Source organism: Rhinatrema bivittatum, chromosome 15 (genome assembly GCF_901001135.1).
Source record: "Rhinatrema bivittatum chromosome 15, aRhiBiv1.1, whole genome shotgun sequence".
NCBI lineage: Eukaryota > Metazoa > Chordata > Amphibia > Gymnophiona > Rhinatrematidae > Rhinatrema > Rhinatrema bivittatum.
In genome coordinates this window covers 54,251,932-54,272,786 of record NC_042629.1, presented here as the reverse complement: position 1 = coordinate 54,272,786, position 20,855 = coordinate 54,251,932, and the positions used below count along the sequence as shown (strand labels likewise).

Sequence of the window (20,855 nt, the reverse complement as noted above, 5' to 3'; positions counted from 1 at the left end):
CTGCATCAGTTATATGCAGTTATCTTCAATACCATACTATCTGCAGGGAATGTCAAATTATTTATCATTCAATAAATGTTTTGGCATTTAGATCAGAGTTGTCTCTGACTTTGGAAGCTAAAAAACGAAGGTGGTTTAGCTTTTTGTATAGGACATCGAGATCTGAGGACAGAACACTCTCTCTAATACAATGACACATCACTCATCCCCCAAATGTACAGGTCAAGTGTATTGCTCCATTTCTATTTACCAGGTCTTGTTTTAGGACCACAGTCACACAAACAAACTGTCATGGTTGGGCAGGTTGGGTCTGGGATTTCCCCCAGCATGAACAGGGCCAGATTGGATCTTCTGCCTGGACTACCTCCCTCCCTCAGGTTCTGGTGGCTGGCAGGACTTAGCTGGAATAAGAGTGGGCCTGAAACTGGAAACACAGCTGGTACTGAATGCAAGGCCTATGATTGGAAACAAGACATAGGTCAAAAGACGGGACTATAACTGGGAACAAGGTCATGGGCAACAAGGAAAGCACAAGACTAGGACTGGACCACAGGAACTGAGCAAGGAAACAGACAAAACAAGGAGACAAGAAGGCTAAACAGGCCACAAGGCCGTGGAGGCCACAAGACAAGGCGGGAAAGCAAAGCAAGGCGAGTCCATTACAAAGAGCTGCTCAAAGGGGCAAAGAATGAATGGAGAGACTGGACTAAATAGGTGCGGAACCGCTACGTCATTGGGTCAGCAAGAGCAGCTGTGAGAGAGGCTCACTGATTACCTCTGCAGAATCATGGATCATGACCCTAGTCTTTCAAGATCACCTAACTTTCTTTTGAAGATCTAAGCACACGTATTACCGCATTTTTGGATAACTTATGTTGGTCCAATAAGAGGTACCACAATCTGCAAAGCATTCCTATCCACTGTGATGTATAAACAGAGTGGACATCATCAGGTCATCTGTGATTTAAAACAAAGATAACATTTATTGTTTTAAACCACAGACCAAATGATCCATGTTAACTACACATAACTTTATGATAAAGCAGTCCTTAGACTACATTTTCCATCTTTATACTGTCCTAGAATATAGGATCCTATTCTGCCATTATTTTGAACTGATGTGGTTTATGTACGTATTGTTAGCTGCCGAGAATTTATGATAGAGCAGGATCCAATTTTTTTAAATAAGAATGTGTGGAACATTCAAGATCAAAATGAATCTGTTGAATTTAAGGTGACTGGAATTTTACATTTTCCCCCAAAATTCATTAGTGAATATGGGGACATTCCAACCATATTCATTGTGAGTTTGCTGTGGATTCACAGGAATCAGCATCAATTTGCCTGCTGCGTACCCTGCAAAGTGCTTGAAATTTTGTACAGATACTAGAGTAGTTCACCTTCCCTTAAAAAAAAAAAGTCCATTGAACTAAATTAATGAATCCCATGCAGGATCAACAAACTAGAATATAAAAAAAAAAAAAGTTTGCACACTCTTAATCCCATGAACAAAATGTGAAATATTCTATGCGGCAGCAGTGCATAACCTTTACCAAAGCAAAGGAGGACAGGCAAAAAAAAAAAACCCAAAAGCTTTCCCCAAACAACCTTGCTCCTCCAGCAGTATCACCTTCCTAAGGTTAAGTGCATTAAGCTGCGCGATGCTTCTTATCGTGGAAATCAACGGATGCTGCCACCTCCAGCCCTGACCAATTTTAAGCCCTGACAACAAGCTTCTGTTTGCGAGGGCTTCTCATCTCTTTTCCCCTGCTCTCCATTAGCAGCACTTAACGCACTAATGGAATTACTTGCCATTTTCATGGGGTTGGTTTTTTTTTCTGTTGACCTTGAAAAGAGGGTTGAAAAGTTGTTGGGTTTTTTTTTTTTTTACAATCAAAACCGCATTCTGCTTTGCAAAGCCCAGGCTTTCTGGTTGCCAGTGATTTGTATGCCTGCCACACAGTAGCTCCCATTCAGAACAGAAAGGCTGCCTGAGAAGTCATTTTTCAATGTTTGACATGAGTCTCTCTCTCTCTCTCTCGAATGCCTAATATAACTATCAGAGGCAACGGCGATTAGAAAAATATAGATATTGTAGCTAAGACTAGGAAAGGGAAAGAGGAGAGTGGGGGAAAAAAAACCAAAAAAAACACAGGTGCATCGGATTTATATTTCCACACCAGGCTGGGGAGAGAGCATGAAGTGAAAGGCACAAATGGAGAAACCCCGCAAGCATTCAGTCAGCCCTGCTCACAGGTCTCTCTCTGTCCCTGGGGGAGCAAAGCTAATTCAGAGAAGACTTGTTTTAAAACTCCCTGGTGTGATCTCTCTTTACTTAACATAGAAACTAGAGCCGGTTTTCGGGTAGGGCGAGCGGGGTGGCTGCCCGGGGCATCTTAGGCACTGCTAAACATCGCCCGTCTGGTCAGCCGGGTATCAGTGGTGATCATACGCACCTAGTACAAGACGAAGCTCCAGGCTTCCTCCCCCCATAGCCTGGTGGGCTGGGTCTTGCCTCCATGTGTGTCGTCCCCCCCCCCGCCGCCCTGTACATAGCTGGCAGGAGTGGCGGCACTTAGCATATCATCTTCCTCTACCACGCTGACCCAGTCGTGTGACATGAACTGAAAGACTATGGTGGTTGAAACCACGAGGCTGCCCTATGCAGGGATATAATGGGGGGGGGGGGGGGGGGGGGGGGGGGGGGGGAGAGAGAAAAAGAGATCGCAAATTACTAGAAATGGGAGGAAGAGACGTCACCCACTGCAAATGGCTGCTTGAAGCCCGGGCCCCGCATGGCTAGTAGATAAAAAAAAAAAATGGCTTTCACACAGCTCCGAATACTCTCTGTGCCCTCCACCGGAGACAAATAATCGCTCCTAAGGATCAAGGGACACAGTCGAAGACCATAGACCTCACAGAATTCTCCTCCTCGGGGGCCAGGTTGCAGCCTAAGGGAACAGACGCTGGTGCGGCCGGCGGGAGCGTGTCAGAAACGGAGGATGTCGGACGCGGGCGTGCTGCGGCTGCTGGCGCCGACGAGGGCGGAATTTCTGGCCTGCTTCAAGGACCTAATAAAAAAAAGTGATATCGCAGCCCATCGGGAGAGAGAGAGAGTGGGACTGTTCCAACTCTAACGTTGCTGCTTCGCCGGCTTAGGAATATTCATTACTGGGCTTATCTTACACGGCCGTTAGAAAGGATGCGGTGGCTTGGCATGTACGGATTTGGGAGCCTTTCCTGCGACAGTACCATCGGCTACAATTGTAGGGGCTTAGGGTATCCTCTCATTGCTCTGCTTTTACGTTCAGTTATTTTAAACTCTCCTTGTCTCGTTTGGGGTATTAATCTGACACTTAGCAAATTGATGTGTGTGTTCCTATATCCCATCTCGCCTGGAGGTGCTTACTGCATTATTCAGACTGGGGCAAGGGGGGAGGTGGTTATTGCACTGCTAAAGATTGTCATCATTACTGAAGCTTGTTGGGTGCTTGTTCTTTACTCTCACCATTGTTTATACCTGGTGGTGTTGTGCTTGAGGAATATATCATAGGTTTCTTGTTGTTGCTGACATCATTAAACAGTAAACATAAAAAAAGAAATTTACTAGGACTCCGGGGCATGGCGTAGACGACCTACATCATATAGGGGGAGACGGGAGAATGTACATGGAGGGATGATGGTTAGGGGATGAGAGGGAGATGGATAACCTGAATGGGGTGGTGGGAAACCAAGAGGGAGACTGTCCCATGGGGTAGTGGAGGGCAGGAAAAGGGAGGTTAGTAGAGGTGGTGGTGGGCAGAGAAAGAAAGGGAGACGGAGGACTGGAGAGGGCCGAGACTGGTGGAAAATGTTTTGGGGTTTGAAGCAAGTGAGCAGGAGCTGTGCTGGGGGGCCAGAAGAAGGCGGTGTGTTCCCCTCCCGGAGCTCAGGGCAGACACTGAGAAAACTCAGCCGCTTGAAGGAAGGGGAAGACGTGGTCTCGGGACGCGTCTGAAAACGTGAAAGCAATCCATCTGGGAGCTTTTCAAGAGAGATTCTGTTAACTGGTTCCTGGTACCACGGAAGGCAGAGGGCTAACTTTGGGAGTGATTTACAGGGAGAAAGATCTGAAGTTTGGAGGTTAAAAGGAGGAGTCTTGGATTATAAAATTTGGAATCTGAGCTGTTTATATATCTGTTTTGCTATGGACTTTATATTTTATTTTCTGCTTAACTGGCTATTTTTTTTTAAGTAAACATTTCTTTAGAGTACCAATTACTGTGTTTGGGGGTTTTGTTTGGGTTTTTTTTGGAAGTAACCACTTTGCAGGAGATCCTGCTGCAATCCACAAGACCCAGAGACAGTACTCCCCACATTGACTGAGAGAAAACCCTGCTCTCTGGAGCTGGGAAGGTGCTTGGGGGTGGAGGTTACACCTATATGCTTGGGGGTGGAGGTTACACCTATATGCTTTATAATGAAAATCACATCATTTTGGTAGCCTGCAACCCTCTGGATCAACTGCAACTGGTTTATATCCTCTTGAAGGTGTGGTCCCAGTACTGCAAATGAGGTGACCTCAGAGGTACACAGAGGCAGTATATCTCCTCCCTTTCAGTTTATTCTTCTCTCTATGCAGCAAGCAACCATCTGGCTCACTTCAGGGAGTCATTGTGCAAGACTCCTCATTTCTTTGCATATAGCTACATTGCCACTTCCCATCAGACTGCGTCGTCGTGTAATCAGTCCATTTTGGGCTCTTTAGGTAAATCGGTGCTTTTCCAGACTTACTGGTGTAGTGTTTTCTACTTCGATAAATCAGTACCATTTGAGCGTTGTGGGTGCAGTGTGGATGCCTTTAGTATTTCACCTCCCATCTCATCGCTTGCCGTGTCAGTAGAGGGCTCTTCAGTACCTACCAATTGAACTGGGAGAGCTGATAGCAATGGAACAGGAAAATCAAGGGGACTTCTTAAAAAATGAAATATACAATATAGTGTATCTTCAAATAAAATTGATTGATAGAATGCAGTGATGCATTTAGGATTCTGCTGCTCCTGGGCCCTGCTGATGCTGTCACACTACAACCCCCAACACACACAAACCTTCTGTAAGGGGCTGTTTACAGGTAGCAAAGCAATGCTCCCTGCTGAAGGAGATTCTGCGGAGCTGGAAGGCAGCAGGTAGCCTGCTGCCCTAGGTACAGGACTAATGTCTGCCTATTGACAAACCCAGGGAGGGCCAGCCTATACCGGGAAACATTCAGCTTGCTCAGACAGATGCTCGCTGAGGACACAGTCAAAGCTTGCTCAACTTAAAAAAAAAAAAAAAAAAAAGACTGATCCTCCAAAACAGCATCCAAATCAGACAGGAAGAGCTTGTGACCAAGATCAGCTACATGACCAAATATTCAGCTTCAGAGGGTATTAGATTACTTTGTTTTAAATATGTAAATGAGCTGGGGTAAGTAACTCAAAGCAGCATGGCTCTCAGCTTCCCCTCATGGGGAGAGAGTCATTCTTATTTTTAAAAAATTAAAATGATTTATACCCCACCGAGCCAGTAGTTCTTGGCAAGTAACAATATTGTTAGTTTGCCTTCAGAGCTAAGCAGCGGCATCACTAACTAACATCAGAATCATAGGGGACCGATCCAGTAAGGGGCAGATTTTATACACAATCTAGACTCTTAGCTTTAGTGTCAGGTGCTAGGTCTGTGGTTTTGAAAAAAGCTTTCCACGGTTTACAAAATGGGTGTTTTTCCAAAGGTGGAGAGGAAGGGGCTAGCCCTGAAATGTCAGTTCTGTCCCTCTAAATTCTATGGTTACCTCTACATGCATGATTAGCTGGCTTAAATCCAGCCACCTATGCATGACGTACCTTAACTAGCTGTCATATAGCTGGCTAAGTCACTGCTCAGCAGCTTTTTGAATATTATTGCTTTAGTATGTTTTTTTCCCCCTTAGACACCAAATAGGAAAAACTCTTAATACATCAGGCCCAGAAATCTCTCTTATTATTAGCATGGTTGATCAAGAGGTTTGCTTGGGTGCTGAATAAGCTCTGAATACTGGATTTCCACTGGTGTGGGTAGTCTAGATCAGCTCTGCTGCTTAAATAACTGAACTGGAAACTAAATCTCTCTCATGATAAAATGTCACTTTTTCCCTCCTTATGTCATAAGAAAAATACCTCAGTCTCTCAAGGGGAAAAAAAAAAAAAAGTGGTCTTAAGGGGAGAAAGTAGTAAAACTATTGAAATAAGTATAGTTTCTCTCTGTGTACTATGCCATGTTTCTATCATAGAATACCAGTCTACAAGAGAGACAGCCGCAGAACATCAGGCCACGGGAGATACCACCATAGAACAGCCCGAAGGGAGCACTGCTGCAGGATGTGAGATTACACAGATGATTTGCTACAAAATGCCCGATATTGGTCCCAGAAATAATACAGATTACATTGTGTGTTCCATTTCCTCTCTGAAGTAACTAGTGTATATAAAGAAAGACTAACACCATCACACAGATATAATATGAACCCAAGTCACATGGGTTGATTTAGCAACTATATTGTAGGACCATGGCTTTTGTTAACATCAGTAGACCAGCGGAAAAGGCAGATAGCATAGTGCGTTTGTCTTTAATGTACAGATTTTCAGTGCTGGCTGACTTTGTAAAGAGCCGCAATACCACCACCGGTCTCTGTCAAAGCCTGGCCTACTGGGGTCAAACCCTTGATTTTCCAGGCTTTTCAGGCACTTGGTAATTAGGATCTTTAATGACGCATGTGTCGTTTTCTTCAACACTTGTCAGATCTGACAGCCCTGTGGCCCCCCTGGCGATTCAGCCTCCACAGATGATCAGCACAGTGTGCAAGGCGCTCTGCTCATCAGATCTGCGGGAGGGAGAGGAACAGGGGAGGGGTAAAGAGAGCAGTATCAGAAGGTAAACATAGGGGAGAGGGAGGAAGCCAACCATTTGTAGCAGAGGGACTGTTGGGTCCAAAAAAAAAAAAAAAAAATCTACATTAGGGGTGTGCACGTGAACTGTGTGCTTCCTTTTGTATTTCTCTTCTTTGGTTGCATTTCATTTTTACATGCAACCATGTTTGTGTACATGAATAAAATAAACTGTGTGTGTGTGTGTGCAAATAGGATTTTGTGTGCATAAAATGTTATACCCATAGGGGTAGATTTTCAGGGGGGTAGGCGCGTACCCCCCCCCCCCCAGAAAACCTACCCGAAACCCCCCCTGCGTGCCACCAAGCCTATTTTGCATAGGCTCGGTGGCGTAAGTCCCGGGGCTTGCAAGGAGGGGCGTGTCGGGGGAGGGCCGCGAGTGATGCATCGTTTCGGGGGTGGGCCCGGGGGCGTGGTCGAGGCCTCCGGATCAGCCCCCGGGTCGGGTGATGGTTGGCGCGCCCAGATTTACGCCTGCTTTCCGCAGGCGTAAATCTGCCAACAAAGGTAGGGGGGGTTTAGATAGGGCCGGGAGGCAGAAGGAAAGTTCCCTCTGAGGCCGCTCCGATTTCGGAGCGGCCTCGGAGGGAACAGGCAGCGCGCGCTGGGCTCAGCGCGTGCAGGTTGCAGAAATGTGCACCCCCTTACGTGCGCCGACTCCAGATTTTATATCTACCCCATAAAGTAACAAAACAAATGTATCTTTCTATCAGAGGGAAAGTAAGAGAACTATCAGAGAGGGACTCGGGGGGGGGGGGGGGGGGGGGGGGGGGGTAAGAGATCTGTATCAGAGCAGGAGCATGAGGATGGGGAAGGGGAAGGGCAAAATGGACGATGGAGTAAGAAATCTCTCTCTTATACTGTGTCCCACTCCAAAGACTTCCAACAACATCACTTTCTTAAAATATAACTGCCCCCTCCCACACAGACTATAAATCATTTGTTTTGTGGAGGACAATTGCAAACCATTGTGCAATCAAACCAAAATTATTTTCTGTTTGGCAAAATGTTATATATCCCTTTAATATACAGTTTAATTATGATGGTTGAGGGGCACACAGAAAGAAAAAAAAAAAAACACAACACACAACTTTTCTTTGTGGATCTAGAAATTCAGAGTTTGCTGCCTACCCAGCAAAACCATAAAAGCCCTAAGAGCTGAGCTGCAGTCAGAAGCTCCCATCACAGCTGCCATCTCTCTCCTGACCTCTAGTCAGGAGTCCCACTTCTGGCCCTCTATCGCGGCCTCTCCTGCTCTTGCAGAGTGTAAGACCGAGCGGCAGCCGGGTCTAGAGCCACCGCTCTTGGACCTCAGCGGACACAGTGCAGTGGTGCATGTGCCTTGGTACAATTATTCCAGATTGAAAAGCTTGCTAATAGCCTGCGCGCTATGGGCTGAACATTTTACAAAGCTTACTTTTGCAAACAAGCAGCAGGGATAACAGATACGGTGCCCAGGGAGACCTGGGCACCGTATCTGCCCCTCCCACCTCATCAGCTTTTTTTTTTTTTTTTTTTGCATTACTACTTCCAGTGCATCTGTAATTAGCAGCTTTGGAGAATGGAAAGGGTCTGCGAGTGAGGGGGTGGGGCACATTCTTGCTTCATGAGCTGGCTTGGCTTTTGTTAAACCTCCCCCCTTTATATATATATTGCCCAAACACAAAGGCGACAGGGTAGCAACAAGTGAGGCAAAGATGAGGAAAGAGATTCAGAGTATCTTCCCTGTAACAGTAATTACTTCCTCCCCCATAAACAGCAGTTGAAAAGGCTAGGAACAGTTGGAAGGATGACAACACTAGTAATTAGCACGTAGGCTGCACAGCAGCTCCCCAGGAGTTAATCGGGGAGGTGGGCTGGAAGTAGCAAAGACCTCCTGCACCTCTCATCATGCCATGCAAGTCTCTCTCCAGCTACATCTTAGAAAACAATTCCCATAAAAGAGGCTTTCCTCTAACCTCTATGAAGCCCCTCGGTGAAGACTCAGCCCCTATTAAACCCTTTTAGTATCTCCTCTTACAGACTGTAAGCAGCAAATATCCTCTCTCCTCTTGCCCGATGTACCTGCATAACCCATCTGCTGTACCCTGTGCTTTTTGCTGGCATTTTTATTTCTAAGTGCAGCTCTGTGTACAGTGCCAGTGAGGTGCAGGCTAACCTTATTTGCTTTTCTCTGTTTTGGGAATCCAGTAATGCAAACACCGTCCTTTCTGCTGCTTGGAGTCAGTCTTTGAGCCTGTACAATATTATTATAAATTTTTCATATTCCCTTTTTTCCAAGCCTTGAGGCAGATAAACAAGATGGTAAGCCCTTTGGGGATAGGGAAATACCTACTTCCATAGGCAAATAAAAAATAAAGGTTGAAAATAAAAATCAGAGAAAAAGGAAACTCAACCCCCATGCACCGAAGGGGACCCATGGGGGTGGGTGGGAGGGGGAATTTGGAGGGGAAAATGTTGGTTCATAAGGTCTAAGAATGTACGATATGTAAAAGGACACATTATGTATCTGTCACTTTTTGGGTGTTGTTCGTTTCTATTTCAAAATAAAAACATTTACCATAAAAAAAGAAATTCAAAATCAATATCAAAAAGAAAAAAATGTTTACAGATACGTTCACTAATGTTATATCATCTTAGCACAGGCTTCCAAATACCCTAACAGTTAAAAACATAATTCAAAAAACAGTTTTAGCTTCCTAAATTTCAAATAATTGATCTCTGGCTGAGAAGACAAGAGGTAAGGTGTTCCAAATAGATGCCCCAGCACACAAAGGCGCTGGTTCAAGAGGAGGTCAAACCACAGAATGCAGACAAGACGGGCTGCACTAAGCTACCAGCAGGGCAAATAGGAAGGACTGCTCCCTTTAAAAATTTTAAAGGGCCGAATGTAATGCCTTAAATTTCAATCTCCAAGGAGCAGGTAACTAATGAAGGCTGCATAAAATCAAGGCATTATGGTCACTCCCACGTATAGCCTGTAACTATCCCATCTCACCTGGCAGCACCACACAACAGTAACCCCATGTAGAGGGTGCTGCACTGCAATAATCCAAGCGTGAACGAACATCTGTATGCAGTACAGCCTTCAGATCTATAAATTGGGTTAAAATCTGTATTAGGCATAAAGCATGCTATTTCAAAATATTTGCTTTTGCAACCTTGGAAAGAGGGACATCCATAGACAAAGTAGAGCCCATGGTTACACCCAGATTATGTACCTCTGATTGTAAAGTTAAAGGAGTCCCTGCCTATTTTGAGCTGGTAATAGGCATGCCAACAAGATAGAGCAGCAGCTTTTTTTTTTTTCTCTTTTTAAACTTGTAATTTTAAACAATTATGAAGACATCTATATAAAAAGCCGAGTCCAGGGAATTTGGCACCTATTACCAAGTAAAGTTTGCCCTTCACCTGTACACAACACGTGACCTTTGAGGGCCGAAGACCTTAGTCCCTGCAGCTACATCCCCGATCCTTTTCCCCAGTCTATGTCACTGATCAATCTATTCTTCCCATTGGTGATACCTTCACTACAGGTTGAATTCTTCCCAGTAGCAGTACAAGATACTCAACATTTGCCTTGTATCTGCAGCCTCGAGAGTCTTTACCTGATGCATTGTAATGGCAGCTGCATACCTGCCTCACCAGGGGATTAATGTTTTCCCGTACCTGAATATCTGACAGTGCTGGATTATGTCTTCTGTCTCTTGAAATAAAAATATTTCTCATTAGACCTGCAATCTGGTCAAGCGACTCATGCATAAGCGAAATTGGACTAGACGGCACCACAATCAAATGGTTCAGCTCCTACAAAGTAATCAACAACAAGGAATCAAAACAATTCCCCCTTTCACGCGGCGTCCCTCGAGGATCACTACTCTCCTCCACCCTTTTCAACATCTACATGCTCCCACTATGCAAACTCCTCACTGACCTGGGCCTCCAATACTTTGTCTACGCCGATGATATCCAGATCCTTATCCCTACGAAAGATAACATACAGAACACCCTTCTACAATGGAGCTCCATCCTTACCCAAATACAAAAACTCTTATCCCAAATAGCACTCATCCTTAACCACGCAAAATCAGAAATCTTACACATCTCTAACAAACCCCCAGCATGGAATATTCAATGCGGACCTTCCACACAAAGCACGAGCCATCTTGTTACAACTGCAAGAAACCTAGGTGTCACCTTAGACACCCAGCTCAACCTGAAAACTTACAACACCACCATAATAAAAGAAGACTACTTCAAACTACTACTACTCATTCAAGATTATCGATCAGTACTCCAAGCCCTCATTCTCCAAACTCGACTATTGTAACTCCATCCTCAAGCCCCTCTAACTACTCTGAAATGTGGCAGCCAGATCCCTCACAAACAGCAAATGCTCCACACACATCACCCCCATACTAAAAGAACTCCACTGGCTCCCCATAACACAAATAATTCAATATAAAGCCCTTACCCTGATGCACAAGTCCCTTAACAACGAAAACACAGACTGGCTAAGGGACACTCTTCAGCCATACACCTCCCAATTAAACCTACGATCCAAACACACCGGACTACTTTCCATCCCCTCCAAACTAGCCCACCTCGCCTCAACGCGAGAACGAGCAATTTCAATAGCAGGCTCCACACTATGGAACAAACTACCAGCAAATCTCAGAATGGAACCCTCATCACAGAACTTCAAGAAATCACTAAAAACATGGCTATTTCAAAAAGCCTACCCAGCCAGTTAACCCCATGTCATCCCCAACAACCAATACCAAACAGAACTTTAACCCCACACATATCCCACAATGAGAACTCAATAGTCAAATCAAATGTTAGCTGTTCTATTGTTAAGTCACTTATTTTACAATGTTATAATTTATACATTACAAAACCTTACTTCGATATAATTTTACAATGTCTCAATGTAAAGATAGTATGACCTGTTAGCACACTACCTCACTAGATGTTATGTAAACCGATGTGATACCTTTAGGTGAATGTCAGTATATAAAACAAACAAATAAATGTGACCTCTGATCTTGGTGTAGACAGAACATCTTTTTGTGAGCAAGGATAGGTTCCTGCATCTGAACAGGAGATTTTTATCCTTAAAGGAAAGAGACAGAATGAAGCATATTGGAGCTGGAATGTGGAAGCTCTCTGGGGAAAAAAAAAAAAGGATGCAGTAAGACAACCACTTCAGCAGCTGCCTACCATGCCTTGCATACAGCTCGATTGCAGAGCAAGAAAGATACATACATCAACAGAAACAATCACCTTTTTTTTTTTTGCATTGTGCATGGATGGGCCTGTGTGTCATGTGTACATCAGGCACACCTTCTGTGCCTTGATGCTTGCATCAGTGCACCCGTGCATCAAGCACCGCTGATGCTGATTTACTTTCTACGATGCAAGTTCCGGTTCCAAGCAAGGTGATTGCATCATTCGAACATTTCCTGGAAAAGCAGGCAACGCTTTACTGTGGGAGGAGGATCAACTGCGGCTTCTGAGAGACTTATGTGGTTCCCTCTCTGTGGTGCGCTCTTGAAAACAGGGGGCATCTGTCCACGGGCATAATGGATTTGCCTAGGCATGGTCTGGAGTGAAGCCAGGATAGTCAAGGACATTACTGCACCACAGATTCTGTGACTACTTTGAGGAATTTAAAGGAGGACTCTATACCTTTTACTTTGAGCTCAACAGAAAGCCTGGAAAAGGAAGTGCAGTGCTTTCAGTGAATAAGAAGACTCAAGCTGAATAAGAACTGTGTGTGCATTAACAGCCCAATGTGCAATCTGGGTGCTAAAACACCATACGGTGGATTTCGGCACGCAGTTTTAATGCTCAGATGAAAATTTTAAGTCCCGACGCAACAAGCTAATGATAGGCAAATGCATCAGGCGTTTTAAAAAAGCTGGTTGCCTTTAAAATGAGCGTTCGGCACAGGCCAAACATTTTAATTCAGGAGGGGAGGGGGGGTGTCCGTGATAGGCAGATCGTGCAGTGGCAGCTGCCACCGCTTAAACGGATAAGTACCAACTTATCCAGCTATCTGGCAAGGTTTGCTGCTGCCACTTAAGCCAGAAAGTAGGGTTTGCAAAAAGTAGGACCAGCAAGTCTAGGAAGTTTGCATTAGTCTACATTAAATTTCATCTGCCAAGCAACGCACAGAGGGGAAAAATGATCTTAGCTCCATGTTATACAATGCCGAGTTCCATCTTAGGAGCTAAGCCCTTGGAGTCTTTGTGGATAATGCATTGAAATCGTCAGCTCTAGTGTGCCACAGCAGTCAGAAGTATAATAGAATGGTTAGAATTATTCAGAAAGGAGTAGGAAACAAAACTGAAAATATCATAATGCCTTCTGTACAGATTGCAGCACACCTTGAGGATTATGTGCCGTTCTCGTCATCCATCTCCAAATAGAACATAGAACTCTCAGAGATAAAGAGAAGGGCGACAAAAGCGATAAAGGGTATTGGTTTGGTTTCTTTATGAAGGCAGGCTTAACAGGTTAGGGCTCTTCAGTTTGAAGAAGAGAGTTAAGAGGGAATATGATAGATGCTTATACAATCATAAATGTTATGGAACAAGATAATATGCAATGGTTATTTACCCTTTCAAATACTAGGATTAGGCTATCCTATGTTAAACTAACAAATAGATTTAAAACTTTTCAGTCAACGTTTTTGGGTTTTTTTTGCCTGAAGATGTAGTCAAAGCCAGCAGCATAACCAGGTTACAACAAATAGGGAAGGTATGCAGAAGCACGGCTTTGAGAACTCTTTCCAACGCAAGATTTGTAGACGGAGTGGATGGATGTGGATGTGAAGAGGAGCTGTGCTTGGAGAGAATGAGGGTGTGGTAAATGTGTGTACGGGGTGTATATAATACATCACTGGAGGTTGTGTGCGGAGTATGGCTTTAGTTGTAGGAGTTTAAGTTGTGTATGATGGGGTAGGTGTGTGGTTGCAGAAACGTACATTGTGAGTTTGTGTGTATATAAAAGGGTGTATGTTGGGGGGAAGTATGGTGGGTATAGGAGTGTGTATAGGAATGTAGTGGGTATATGGGATTTATGGGTGTGGATGGCAGGTGACTGGAGTATGTGTGAGGAATTGTGTGCATGTGTGTGATGGGTGTAGGAATGTGTGTAATGCGAGTCCGTGTCCCACAACCATTCATCTTCCTCCTCACGTTACCTCATCCCATTATTCAGCTCACCCTAACCCAATGGAAGTGTGGGGTGAACTGGCTCTGAAAGTGCCTTTTGGTGCCATCCATCACCAGTTGCTTTGGTTATTTTTTCCATCTGCCTGTATTACTGTGGACCAAACTCTGTGTGTTTAGAATGAAGTACTTTTCAATATGTTACAATTCTAGTAGTTTCCCATACAAAACACAGGTTTTGTGTTTTGGAAGCTCTATTGTCTAAAAACACTGACCTGATGTTTCTGGTTTTCAAACTCTTCCAAGATATTCATTTGAACACACTCATTACCCACACCCTCACCAAATTCCTGTTCCTTTTTGGGGTGAGTTATTTTGCCTACAGACAAGATGCCTATCCTTTTTATATAATTCTTACAGCATTCCAGTTGTTGGAAAACATTAAAAGTTTCTGAAGAAAAGGTCCATTAAACAAACTATTAGCCAGATAGTCTTGGGGATCACCACTTTTGTTTGCTGGGAGTGAACAACATGGACCAAATTTCCCCACTATGATCTGTTAGGTACTTCCGAGTGACCTGGAATGGCCACTGTCAAAGACAGAATGACTGGCTCAATGGACCAGTAATGACCCTTATATTCTAAGCAAATCAGGACCCAAAAAGGGCCAAGGGTGACCCCCAAACGCCCCCCTCTCTCCTATGCTCCACAGTGCTGTAGATCTTTGTATGGCAAAAGCAGCAATAACTGCAGAAACCTTAAAATAAAATCAGCACAAAGCCTATGAGCCATCACGCACCCACAGGCAGCCCTGACCTCCTCTTCCACAAGCTTACCCATGACAGCATCCTGAAAGCCTGAGAGGCTAGATCCTAGGACAGCTTGGGGAACCCCTTCCCTAGGCTCTTCAGCTTTTAATCTTATGCCCCCTTTCCAATTAATTTTCAAGCCCATAGGCACCACTGAAATTATGCTCCCACCACAGCCCTTCCAAGAACAATCCTGTAAGATCACATAATTGGACATCATGCTTAAAACTTTGTTTTGTACGTTTCTGTGTACATACATACAAAGCCAAGTATATATACACACACGTTTCAGAAATCATACCACATTATCTGATGAATATGCCATCTGAGACTTTTGAAGAGAGAGTGCAAAAAAAAAAAATGAAGAAAAACCTAAATGTATCAATTAAAATACATTCATAATTATACATCGGTTGAATGTAATCTCTGAAATGGCTCGCTGAGCTGAACTGAAAGTGTAACCCTTTACTACTCATCATAGGAAAAACATTCAAGTTATATTGTCACTTCAGTAACAGTGACACAAAGTCCCTCCATTAAAAGGCACTTTGGGAGGTAACAATACCCTGTAAAAAGTCACCCAGAACCTACAGACCAAACAAGCCATACACCAAAGCAGCAGAATCTCCCAGAGCGCAAACAGCAACATCGCAAATATTCCAGCTTGCCCTAACACCAAGGCACTTTCTAGAGGGGAATAGAACAAGTGGTACTGCTACAGATCCCTAAACAGAAGCTACAGGCGAGCAGATTACGTCTCCTCTGTCACACATATAGAACACAGACAGACCCTCCTCAAATTCAGATGAAGGGATCACAAATTAGAAATGAAGATATGCAGTCAAAAGCTGAATTCTTCTTTGATCTGCTACCACTCCAGCTTAACCCATCCCCTCCATTCCTGTTCCCTTCAGACAGGAGGGGAGGGGCCAAGGAGAGAAGAGGAGATGGCTCTTATTTTATTTTTATTCTGCTTTTCGGCACTTCGAAGCAGATTACATTCAGGTACTACGGGTATTTCCTCATCCCCAGAGAGCTTACCATTTAAGGGTCTCATTCACTAAGGTGTTTCTCCCACTGTCTACAGGGAAAAAATGCTTAGTAAATGAGCCTCTAAGTTTGTAACCGAGGCAAAGGAGGGAGAAGTGACTTGCCCAAGGTCACAAGGAGCAGCAGTGGTATCTGAAGGCTGGTTCCCCTGGTTCATAGCCACTGCTGTAAACACTAGGCTACTGCTACACTCTTCCACGCTTTGCATGGGGTACCTGTCTGCTCCAGGCTCAACTCACCCCACTATCCTGTTCCTTGCATGTTCCCTGGGAGGGGAGAGTCAGTGGGGTAAAACCATGTGCGATTCTGCCCACAGGTAAAAGCAGCCCTGCTGACCACACCCCACCCCCTTGGGCTCTGATTTTGAGGCTGCTTCTCTCAATCTTTCCACATCATTAGCCATACAGCCTTCACCAGAATCTCAATCATTAGAGTACGGATTGACTATTACACTGTGGTTATTATCAAGCGTCTTGTCTTTTGATGGATAGCTGTAGGTGGGGAAGGCAGGAGTCTAACTCCCATCTCATTAAACCGAGTCTTCTTTCCCTACTTTTTCTTTACATAAACAAGAACAGTGATGTCCAGATAATAAAAACGATTTATATTGCATCTCCTATCCATCAGAATCCCAGTGCTCAGATGGTATCATAAACATCAGATCATTCTGCCCCAAGCTTGGTTTTACAACTTCCATTACAAAACAGTTTGGGGCTTGTAGTCTTTTTTTTTTTTAATCTAAATAAGTCAGACTGTAAATTAAAGCCTGTTTTGAGATGAGAGCAGGAAAACCAATACTGCAGCAAAATGCCATAAGTGTACATGGCATCTGTAGCTTTCCAAACAGGTACCAGTGCAAGGGAATTAGCACTCTAGGTCACCCTCATAGCCTTGCACCCCCCACCCCTCTCCTCACACACAATTAAAAGTTATATATTACCCCACCCCTCTCCTCACACACAATTAAAAGATATATTTACAGTAGACTTAACATGCAAAAGGTGAAAATCACAGGTAATAATAATCGCAACATATATATTACATTTATATGCACTATTGTGATACCACCCAGAAAACCCTGAAACTCATATGGATTAGGCCTATTACAAGTCTTTCTATCAACCTCCCTGGTTATAAAGAGACCTTCGTAGTATATAATTCCTCTCAATATCTGGACTTGTATTAGACCTAATATAACATGTGTTTGGTTTGAGCCTAACCCTCAGAAAGCCATGAGGAAACAATTACAGTGTACTGAAAGAGTACTAACTACCAGCACGCAAACTGTAGCAACCCTACCTATGAAAAGTCAGCCTTGCAAATATCGCACCAGGCTCTAAAATATTTCAGAACAGATACAATAAACAGCCACCAATAATCAATAAGAATTAAAAAATATCCTCTGCTCTCCATACCGGGGAACTTTTGATTTTCAGTCATCCAGAGACTGTCGTGCAATGCTGAAGGGAGGGGGGTAGAGCACATGTTCTCCTCTCTCTCACATGGCTACCTCCAAAACATGCACGCGTTCACATTTGAGCAACAGGCAGAGCTGAGCATGGGCTGCTGCGGGCAGGAGTTTTGGTAATTGCAGCGCCTTCTTCCCACCCCCGCGACCGAAAGAGGAAGTTAGGTAGCTTGGGCCGCGGGGGCGGGATTTATTTTAAGGCGCGGCGGAGGGGAGGAGGTCCAATCGCAACGGCGTGTCGTCCCCCCCAATACCTTAACTAACACACACACACCCCCTACCTACCGGAACGCATAAGCAGCAGCCTCCTCTGCAGATCGGGCTCGCGCTCTCTCGGCTCCAGCTCAGGGCTCCTCTCTTCCTGCCCCTGCCGCTCCTGCGAGCCCGGACCGCCCGCGCTGCTCCTGCTCCTCTTCGGCCGCGAGGCGAGGCGCGGCGGCTGCTGCTCCACCCCGGGAAGCTTTTCTTCCGGGGCTGCGAGGGCCAACGCCCTTCCTGCGCCGTCGCGCCTGAACCTCCTTTTTCCCCACCCCCGCGGCTCAAGAAACAACTTCCGCTTCCGGTGGTGGTGGCGGGCACAAGGAGAGGCGGAGTTACCGAATCGCCACGCCTGAGCTCTGCTGCTGAAATGTGGCTTGCACTGGCCCTGGCCGGACAGCCCTTCGGCCATTACGTTGGCCTTTTCAGGGCAGGGACACTATTACTGCAACTTATGGCTGGATAAACTGGGCCTTTGGGGAGGTGATGACATGCACAAGGTCACATATTTCAACGGCAGATCTAGAATAGGAGCCATCAATTGCACCCTTGGCACTGGTGGAAAAGAGATGAGGAATAATGAACGTTAGAGAACCTTTTGTTTTGGAAAAACTGGTGATAAATCCAGTAAAGTATTTCATACCCCAAGAGCTTGATTTACCAACAAAGAAGAGGGGCACACTGCATTGGTAAGACTGAAGAGGTAATGATTTACCAAAGGAGGGCTCAACAGTACCCTGAACACCAAAAAGACATTGATTCAACTACTGCCTTAGCAAGCACAGTTTTGCCTGTTGCAATATCTAATGGAGCCTTATAGACGTGCCTCGCATGCTGCTCCTTCCGGCCTTATTTACTCAGTTGTGCGCTATTAAACGCTGCCTAGCAAGGTATGTGCCAAGAGATATATCCTATACCTGCCCCTTCTTGGTCTTCCGATGAACATATCACCTTTATTGTCAGCAGTGGGAGCAGATGTCATACTTGGTGCAGTGCTCGACGACAAGGAAAGAAGAAGCAGCAGAATTACTATTTACCCCCTCCCTCCCCCCCTGAATAAAATGACCTCACTCCAGCACCGGCAGCTAGAAAGCCAGCACATCAGTTTTTAAATGTTCCTGTTGCCTTTTGTTATCTCAGGGACACACTCAGCACAAAGGCCAGGCTCCAGTGACCTCATTTTTACTCTCAATCAGCAGCAAGATTCTCATAGCAGATAATTACAGAGCAAACAGCCCCGGTTAAGACAAAGGTGCTGGAGCTCTGATGTTTTACAAGCACATAAAGCCAGAGATAAAACCAGTTTCTTGCTATCAGAAACCTCTTCTAGCAATTCCCACTCCTTAGCTATGCTCAGCTGACAAATAGGGGCAATGATCATCTCCCCCCCCCCCCCCCCCCCCCCCATAAATCTATGCAATGGTGCCCTGCCACAAAAAAAGCCAAGGTACATAGTGATTTAATCTTTATTAGTTATAGATGAATTCCTAGATAATTTAGGCAAGCACCAGGAAAAGAAAACAAAACTGTTTAATCCCATACACAATGGTCTGCGGAAAAGGAAAAATCAATCAACATTTTTGTTTCACTGAATGATTTTAGCAACTAGCAAATGCTTTTATGCTCAGGAGAGTGAGCAGCAGATAGTTTAAATTAGAGGCAAAGGCACAGGCAGGTAAATTTTAAAAGGAGCACGCGTGGGCCCTTAAACGTGTGTATTGGGCACGCGGGGGGGGGGGGGGGGAGCAGTGTTACAAAGGTCTACAGACCCTTGCACCCTAGGCAGACCAATGAACCCCCCCCCCCCAAGCTCTCCCCGTAGCTCTGCCAGTGCACCGTACTCTCAAGGGCATAAGGTGCCTACTTAAATTGGTGGTGCATCAGAGGATTTACTGTTGCCACATGACTCAAAAACAAATTAAGCACATACTATAATTAGCAATGATTTATGTAAGAGGGTGTCAAATTCTGTAAATAATTTGCCCTTTGCTTGCATGGCATTAATGGCTTCAGCTAGTCCAAGTGATGCAGGGGGAGGATTTAGGAATCAAGAGAAATGATTCCAAGACCTAGGACCATAAGAACATTAAGTTCACTTAGAGAATAGCCACTGCCATTAGCAATGGTTACATGGAATAGACTTAGTTTTTGGGTACTTGCCAGGTTCTTGTGGCCTGGATTGGCCACTGTTGGAAACAGGATGCTGGGCTTGATGGACCCTTGGTCTGATCCAGTATGACATTTTCTTATGTAACATGCCATACTGGGTCAGACCAAGGGTCCATCAAGCCCAGCATCCTGTTTCCAACAGTGGCCAATCCAGGCCATAAGAACCTGGTAAGTAAGTACCCAAAAACTAAGTCTATTCCATGTTACTGTTGCTAGTAATAGCAGTGGCTATTCTCTAAGTCAATTTAATTAATAGCAGGTAATGGACTTCTCCTCCAAGAACTTATCCAAACCTTTTTTAAACCCAGCTACACTAACCACGGAGTCTTGGACCTACACCTCCACAGCGAAGGTTTAGGAGAGGCGTGTGTTTCTGCTGCAGAAGGGGCCCGGGACTGGAGGTAAAGGTTAGCCAGGCTTGCTGATGAAGATCTCCAGGGAGGGAGAATTCCTGGGAGTACAGAGTGTGTTGGAAGAAGTGTTCTTGAGGAAAAACCAGAGGCTGCAAAGGGCCCAAGGGAGTGGACTAGGGAGGTGTCAGAGGAGAGCTATCCTGCCTGAGAAAATCAGAAAGAAGATCTGCAGCACCCAAAGGAACTATGAGGGCCCAAGGAGGATGGGTACCTGCCCCTAAGAGCTTATATGTTTCAATAGACTGTGTGATTTTTTTTTTTTTAACTTTTGTTGGTGTACTATCAATTAGTGTATGCTTTGGACTTTTATTCCTGCCACCAGTTTGCCCTAAAGATTTTTATTTTGAACAGCATGCCTGAATGAAGAATGTTCCTTTGGTGTGACTTGACTGATGTGCAGAAGGAGCCAGAAGTGAACAAAAACCCTAAGGCCCTTGAAAACACTGTCTTTTCCCCGTTGTGTGGGAAACCCTGGGAAGTTATGGGGACGTTTGTGCTCCATATCCCTCCCTATGTGCCCAAGAGTTGACCATAACAGGGGCTACATTTAAATGTAAGAAGGATAATGA

The 20,855-nt window shown here is 44.8% G+C and overlaps 1 protein-coding gene across 3 annotated transcripts in view; it reads right to left on the bottom strand.

Annotated features, from left to right (window-relative positions):
- Positions 1 to 20,855, bottom strand: part of IGSF21 (immunoglobin superfamily member 21) — a 716,438-nt gene that overhangs the window by 513,161 nt on the left and 182,422 nt on the right. Inside the window, exon 1 of one of the 3 annotated variants that reach the window (XM_029579029.1) lies at positions 17,732 to 18,106. The exons of 1 other annotated variant lie outside the window; for it this stretch is intronic. In XM_029579029.1, coding sequence (XP_029434889.1) covers positions 17,732 to 17,741 — 10 coding nt within the window. In that variant the 5' untranslated portion in view covers positions 17,742 to 18,106. Of the gene's footprint in view, positions 1 to 17,393; positions 17,602 to 17,731; positions 18,107 to 20,855 lie in introns of those variants that run through there. One more of the 3 variants, XM_029579028.1, reaches the window with a different exon arrangement.